The sequence below is a fragment of the Impatiens glandulifera genome, chromosome 3 (genome assembly GCF_907164915.1).
Source record: "Impatiens glandulifera chromosome 3, dImpGla2.1, whole genome shotgun sequence".
Lineage (NCBI taxonomy): Eukaryota > Viridiplantae > Streptophyta > Magnoliopsida > Ericales > Balsaminaceae > Impatiens > Impatiens glandulifera.
In genome coordinates this window covers 51685971-51694397 of record NC_061864.1, presented here as the reverse complement: position 1 = coordinate 51694397, position 8427 = coordinate 51685971, and the positions used below count along the sequence as shown (strand labels likewise).

General features: G+C 26.7%; 1 protein-coding gene across 2 annotated transcripts; it reads left to right on the top strand.

The window, feature by feature from the left end:
* Positions 1-3231: 3231 nt before the first annotated feature.
* On the top strand, positions 3232-4496 carry LOC124932451. Of its 2 annotated transcripts, none has more exons than XM_047473081.1 (2): positions 3232-3409; positions 3576-4496. In XM_047473081.1, the coding sequence occupies exon 2, from the start codon at positions 3580-3582 to the stop codon at positions 4222-4224; it is 645 nt and encodes a 214-aa protein (XP_047329037.1). In that variant the 5' UTR covers positions 3232-3409; positions 3576-3579; the 3' UTR covers positions 4225-4496. The 2 variants fall into 2 exon arrangements, with proteins under 2 accessions (XP_047329037.1, XP_047329036.1); XM_047473080.1 differs by having other exon boundaries at positions 3232-3421.
* Positions 4497-8427: the final 3931 nt, after the last annotated feature.

The window sequence follows — 8427 nt, the reverse complement described above, 5'->3', positions numbered from 1 at the left end:
AAATCTTTATGATTATATATATATATATATATATATATATATATATATATATATATATATATATATATATATATAAGGATTATATTTTTTTTAAAGGTGTTCACATGTTATGATTATTGTACAATTATTAACTAAAAAGATTTTAAATTCTCACTATGATTATATATAGTTATGTTTTTGGTATGGTCAAAATAAAGAATAAATTAACTCTATTAGATGAGATGTTATTTGGTGTAATTATTTGTATTACTTTTCTATACATTTTTTAAATTTTATCTTTTATCATTATATATATATATATATATATATATATATATATATATATATATATATATATATATATATATATTATATATATATATATATATATATATTGATTATTGTGTTAAGAAGTGTGCCAAAGTTTTGGATGTAATACATTTTTCTTTTTTCTAAATCAAGTGTTCATAATAAATGTAAAAAAATAATGAAATGCCTAAGATTGTATGGTTTTCTTAAAATTTATTTTGACCTATGAACTAAAAACACATTTATAAAGTATACAAAAATATTACATAATATACCTTATTATATATATATATATATAATTAATCTTTTTATCTCTCTTTTATTAACAAATATTTGTAAGTCTTTCTCTTATAAGTTATATCACTTAATTTTAAAACGAAAATACTTGTATTTTAAAAATTTTTATCAGTTTTTATTTAGTAATTTGACTAGATTAAATTTTATGTGAATGGCTTGTTCGAGGTTAGAATTAATGAAAAAATATATTTTTTTATAAAAAAGACTTATGTTATTATATGATGATAAAATAAAATAAAATATATAAGTAAAAAATATTTTAGTATTTAGAGTAAAAGTAATATAAAGTAAAAAAGTACTTTCATCTAATCAAGTGTTTTTTCTTTTATAATTTAAATTTTAAGTAAAAATTGATATTTTGTATCTTAAAAAAATAATGTTTAATTATGTTGAAATTAAAAAAAAAAATAAGACCTTAATATTTTTAATTTTTAATCTGTTATTATAAAAATATATAAATTATTATTGATGTGATATTCTTTGCGTGTGGGGTCGACATGATAGAATACGGTACGGGACCGTTAGTTTTCATCCGTACCCATGTTTCACAAAATACGGTACGGAAATTTTTAAATATTTTTTCGAATATTTTTTTTAATTATTTGTTTGGTTGGTATTACAAACAAATTTTATTTATTTATTTTTAAACAAACACATTATTAAAATAAGGAAAACTGGTTACTGGGGGCATAATAAATTAAGTAGGCCCATCTTATGTCATGTCCAGTAACGGTTGGTAGTAGCATAAATGATTTTAATGTAATGGGCCACAATGTTATTTCTCTATGGCCCGTTTTAATTAAATCAATTTCTAGTTATAGCCCACTTCAATTTGGCATAAATTGTGATTTTTTTATTTGATTTTTTTGACTTTTGACTGTTACTATTTTGTAAGAGGATAAAAACTACTTGATTAGTGGCTCGTTTGATTTTGGTTATTTTTTAAAAAAAAAGATTGTTTCATAAAAAAAATATAGATTATTTAAAATTTGTTTAAGATATATTATTTAAATATTAATTTTTTATTTTAAATTTAATAAAAAAATAAAGTAATAATATATTTTTAAAAGGTTCATAAAGTATTTAAAAAATGAGTTTGATATTTAAATTAATAATTAAGTGATTAAAATGGGTGATATAATAGAGATAAATTCTTAATAAAACTCAAAAACAAACTTAAAATTATAAGAAAACCCAAGATCAAGATTTTCTACAAAATATATATAACAGTAAGATTGATTATTAATATATTTTTTTATAAAATAATTTTTTTCTTTATTAGTAAAGACATAATTAGAGTTGCGGTGGTATTAAAAAAATTAGAAATTAAAATAAGAAATTAAATAAAAAATTATTGATAAAATAAGTAGATAAATGATGAATTGTCATATTTTTTAAATTAGATAAATAAATAATAAATTAAATTAAAAAAATATTAAGCATAATATTATATATATATATATATATATATATATATATATATATATATATATATATATATATTTGGCTGACCTAGATCTGTGCCCCAAAATGCATTTAACTAAATTTTATTTAGAATTAATGATTTTTTTTCACAATTAATTATACTTTGTAAATGTATATTTTTTGAAATAAAACCCAATGTTTAAATAGGTAAAATAATGATATTTTTAGTAGTTAAATTAATAGTGAATTATGTGAGATCAATAAATTGTAACTCCACTCTTATTTGGATTTTAAAAATTTTGAATTCTATTATTTTATTATTGTAATAAATATTGATTCACAGTGAGTTGTGTGGTTTAATTGGTCGGTTTCGGTTAATTTCGATTTTATTATTTATTTTATAAACGTTAACTTATTATAACGCTTTTATCGGATCAGAATCCGAAAATCGGTAATTCAATTTTTTAAATTAAGTATTAATTTTTTTAATTTTTATTTTTATATAAATTCTATTTTTTTTAAAAATAATTTTATACAAATTATAATTTAAAAAATAAAAATAACTAATATATTTTAGATTATTAAATATTATAATTTATAATATATCTAAATATTTAAAAATAAAATAATTAATATAAATTATAAAATAAAATATTAGCGACTCATCGATTAAACCGTTAGAAAAATAGTTTGACAAAAACGAAATGTTTAACCGATAAACTAATAAAAGTTGTAGAACTGCTAGGCCGGGAGAGGACAACATGTTTCCTACTCCTCTTTCTTAGTTAACCGGAACCGCTAAAATCAGTGAACTGATCAACTAAAACAAACATAAATAAAACTGATATATTAGCTGAGTTGAGTTATCGATTTTCTAGTTCTTTTAAAAATAAACCGATAATATATCAGTTTAGTTGAGTTATCGATTTTCTAGTTCTTTTACTTCTTCTAGATTAAAACCCTAGATAAAAACAGTTCTAACAGTTTGTAGGTAATCATTTCATTTTCATGACTAAAATAATATCCACTAAATATATTGTGGAAAATGTAATTTTTAGGTAATCATTTCATGACTAAAATAATATCCACTAAATATATTGTGGAAAATGTAATTGTGATTATAACTTTCTAAAAGGCCCAAAATAAATAAAATAAAAATAACTGAGACAGAGTACTAAAGTACAAAACAAACCTAGAAGTTACAGGAAATTTTCAACCCGCTTCATCGCCGACCTAAATTATCTTTCTTCCAATTGAAGGTGATTGCTTTCTGGAGAAGGAGGCGCTGTAAAGAGTTCTCTACTGAAGAAGTTTCCCGATCTGATTTGCAACCGATAGATAGACGTTTCTGCGGAAGATCGATTGCCTCAATTCAACCTCTCTAGAAGTTATCGGAACTGTATGTTTTAAGGTTTGACTATTGAATAATGTGTTCTGAATTGATACACATAATGCATTGTAATCTGTCTGTTTATAGATTTGAGTAAGATAATCAAGGGTTTAATATGAAATCATATTGCTAATCTTATATTCAACTTAATAATACTTTCTTTCTTCATGCCTAGAATAATGGACGGTGCTGAAGATGATCATTCTATAGAAGATGTAAATTGGGCTGATTCTTGTTTGGTTAAAGTTTCAGACAATGAATGGGATTCTCTCAAGAATTCTTTATTGGAGATTCTTGATTCTGTAGAACCTTCTGCAGATAATACTGATAATCTTTATGCAGAGGCTAATCTTCTTGATGAAGAGTCTCCATTAAAGTTTGATGATGATGATGCTGAAGGGACCATTAATTATAATTTTTCAACTTCAAGTGATGAAGAAGAAGAAGATGATGATGAAAACAGCACTCATTCTGTGAAAGGGAAGAAGTTTAATAAATTTAGATCAAGAACCAATCTTGGAAACTCATCTGTTCCAGTAATCCATGAATTTCAGGAAAACACTTATGATTTTGGATTGGATTTCAGTTTTACAGAGTCTATACTTGAACCATCAGCAGGTGAAATCTTTAAAGTATGGGATTTGGACATTCCAGATGAGGAAGATGAGTTATTGACAAATCTGAACAAGGCCCTTGTCGATAGTTCTTTACAGTCTATTAAAGAAGATGACTTAGATTTGAATGGATTTTCAAATTCGATAGATGAGGTGATTATGGGCATGACAGATCTGAAACTGGATTCAAACCCAGATGAAGCTTACTAGGATCAATGGTGTTTTCAGAAACAGAAAATTTTCTTGACTGCTCAAGAATGGTAAGCATTGTTAATTTGTTATGATCTTGAATTGCTTGAATTGCATATGCTTGCTTACTAACAGGCCAGGATAGAAGATAGTTAGTTTTTTTTTAGCTGTTTTTGACTGTTAAGAGTTACAACTATTTTGATACTCAGTTTGTTTTTGTTAATATTGACTTGACTTATCTTCTTATATGGTTAATGTATCTTTGTTTGTCTCAAATTTTTATTGGCTTAGTATTCTTGTTTTGTCAATGCTTAGAGTTAATGAACTTAAAAAATGGAAATTTACTCATTTTTCATCCTATATTTGCTTCAAAAACTCGTTTTGCTTTCTTAATTTGTGACAGACTCGGATTGCTTCTCGAGCCTCTTTGAAATTTGTGTGTTTTGTCACAATATATTGAATTTTGTTTATGGTTAAAGTTGGATGCAAAATGTGAGTTTTGCAAAATTTGTAATATGATATCAATTTTTTTTAATTAACAATATTTTGCCAGTGTATTTTTTTTTTGGGCTACTTTCAGAAAAAAATAGATGCCAAAAGAATGTAATTTTGTTAAAAACTTTAATAATGTCTTGGAATATAAAAATTAGATTTAAGAGATTAAAAGTGACTGATTTAGATTTTTTAAAAACACTTTAATTTGAATGAGTTCCGTAACCGTTTGAAACTGGTTTGAGATTACTAAAATTATTACTAAATAATATAATTACACTTATATATATATATATATATATTTTAGTTCAATATTTGAAAACTTAATTATTAAAAAACTCTAAGTTGTTATTAAATTATGCTAATTTAAAAAAAAAATTGATCGGTTAGATTTAGAATTAGAACGATTCAGTAGATTTTACAACCCTGGGGCTTACCCACGTGAATAGGAGCGAATCCCTGCTTCTCCTCAGTAGAACCCCATATCAACCTTCTATTGGCCTTCTCGATGGCTTCTAGGTTACGTCGTGGGAGAGAAGCAGTTTGCATCGAGTAACTCGGTATGGCTTCTCTCTTTTCTTTCTTAAATGCGCGGTGCTTAACACATGCAGATTGGACCCCTTCCTTTATGGGATTGTCGCCTCAGTGCCTCCTTTCCCTTCTGGGGTGAGTGGGCCTAGGGCGGGAACGGGGAAGAAGTGACGGAGGTCTTTCGAGATTGAATAAACAGGTACCCAATCGCCTTGTTAGCATTATGAATCAGTCTCTACTAAAATAAGTATCTCTGGATTATGTATGTGCATATGTTCTTGCAGAATGTTCAAAAATATCGTTTCTGCGCTCTGACAGTTCCAAAATAAGAAGTTGATCATCAAGACAATTCAGGCTGGGATGGTGGCTCATCGGTCAAGTCCTCCATCTTGGAGTTGGACGACGGAATAGGAGCTATAACGAGAAGAATAGTTAAATTTTGAGTTTTATAATAGATTCATGATCTGAGTTATAGGAACTTGCGCACGCAAGTAAAGTGTTACAGCCAAAAAGCAAATGAGGCACTAAGGAACAGCCCAACTCAATAGAACTACGACTCAGAGTAAGCACAACTCCTAGAGCAAGAGCTAGAGAGGTGTAGAATAATTACTTTTAATTTTAGTAATTTATTTATTACTTTTGTAACATTAAATTAAAAAAGTTTTTTTTTATCATGTACAATTATAAATGTGTATTCAAATCAATTCTTCTTTTGTTTGCTAAGATTAAAAAAAATGGTACAAGTTTTACAATGGTTCTCAGCTTTATAAAAGCTTTAAAAAGTGCAATTTCATCCCAAACTTTCCATAGATAAGGCCAATCTTTACCCACAAAAATATATATAAAAAAAAAAAAAAATATTGAGGCCCTTGAGAGAGCAAAGAATGCCTAGTAACTTAACTAACTATTTCTTTTGGATCATAAAAATGATAAAATACAAAATATGTACTAAAATTTCTAAAATCTCAACTATTTAAATAATACATAAGCCCATAATAAGAAAATCAAGAATTCTAAAAATTAAAATTCTTAAAAACATAAATAATTATCAAACATTTTAAAAATAATAATAATGTTCAGATTTTATCTACTATTTGTTTTATTAAATAAAGAATATTTTAAGATAAATTAATTATTAAAGTAAAAAAGAAAAATCATTTTCAGACCAACAACAAAGTGAAATGGACACAATTTTAATATATAATTTAAATATGATATACACAATATTGAACATATGTTCCATTCGAAACATTACAAATAAAATCAAACTAGTGACATTTTAAAAAATTTCATATTTCTTTACCTCACCCAATTATTATCAATTCTCCAAATAAATTATAGAATATCTTAATAAGGGCTTATTAATTTTCAATTTTGTGAGTATCAATCTGTTTTGTTTTATAGCTTGCCAGAATTTTTCATCACTTTTAAGATCATTTTAAAAACTATCATTTTGCTCCTCCAAATCATAGAAATCAAATACCAAATAAACATTTTTAGGTTTAAAATGAAGCCTTTTACCTTTAATTTTAGGTGATCCGCTCTCTTTGGTCTAACTAGAACGAAATAAAAAAAATTGATCAATTTTATTCAAGCAAAAGCCATTTATTTGAACTCCATAGAATCATCATACAATTGTTAAAACTTCCACCACAGCTGGGAAGAAAATAAACATTCACAAAATGTGATCAGTCACAGAGAATATGATCCAAACTTTCATCATTCGACAATTAACATTTTCGGTCTTTGTATACATTTTTAACTCTTTGACACAATCGACAATTAACATCACCGGTCTTCGTATACATTTTTAAGTTCATCTCGATCACAATCGAAAGTCAAACTATGAAAAAACAACCAAAGTATAAACTAGGGTTGTTGGACAATCATTGTTGTGGTTTCAAAAAGAATTCCATCTCTCTTGTACTTTCCATTGTAAAACATTCTTCCTTCTATAACCATGTTCATAATTAATCAAAACACTCTTTAAATGATGTCATTATCACTTCCCATTGCGAATTTGTGCAAACATTTGTTTGTTTACAAATATACATCATTTTTTAACAACTTTAAATTCATCTCTGAAAAATGTTTGGAACATTCAATTAGTCTATCCATCTTTGTAATGAACATTGGGAAAGAGTAGGGATATAAATAAAAAGAACTGTTTGTGAGTTATTCGAATTTATGTTCCGTAAAAAGTTCTTGAGACATTCGTTAGTTTTAATGAGGACTCGTCTAAAAACTTGAAATTTTAAATGAGCAAACTTGAGCTTTTAAATATTCGGTTCGTCAGCTCGTGGACACGTTTGTTTAAAGTCTCGTTTAAAAACTTGTTTCAATATAATTTGTAAATCATTATATTAAATCATATGGTTATTTTGCTAGAGTTGTGATTTAGATTAAAATTATTTAAAATTAAGCATCTCCCATGTCTATCCGATTGTGCATGTTGATGTTATATAGTCTTTACCACATCAAATCATATACTCCTTGAGAACTTTGGCTTTCCAGTAGAGGTAACATGGTAATAACATTTGGCTATGGTTGTAAACGAGTTTTTACCGAGTCGAGTGCAAGCAACTCGTGAGCCTAACTAGCGAGTTTGAACATGAAACTACTCAGCTTGGCTCGACTCGTTTACCGTTGGGTTTTTGGCTCATATTTAATTAGAGTTTATATATTGTAATGGGCTTTAAGCCTTTATTGAGCTTATGAGTAGTAGTTTAGTCTTTTGGCTTTTGATGTACTCCTATAAATAGAGACATTGTAACCTATGATTACTTGGACCATTATTTCATGGAAAATCAATAAAATGGACGACTCCCCGAAGATGTAGGCATTGTTGGCCGAACCGCGTTATATCTTCTGTTCTTTATTATTCTTTACCACTTTATCTCTATATCTTCGTGTATCGTGTGTTTAGATTAGATCTTCTCTTAACAAGTGGTATCAGAGCATGTTCTGAGAATGTTTAACCTAATCTATTTATGAAGATATGATGGAAACCCTAACCACCATTGAAGAAGTTGTTGGATATTTGTGCTTTTGTTGAAGATTGTTGGTTATTTGAGAAAACAACATTGGTTGCATAAGATTTAGCCGCTGTGAAAATTTGAGTCGAAATCCTCAATTGCTAAGGAGATGTCAACGGTCGTTAAAATATTTCTTAGTTTTGGGTGACGATGTCTTGAGAAGAAG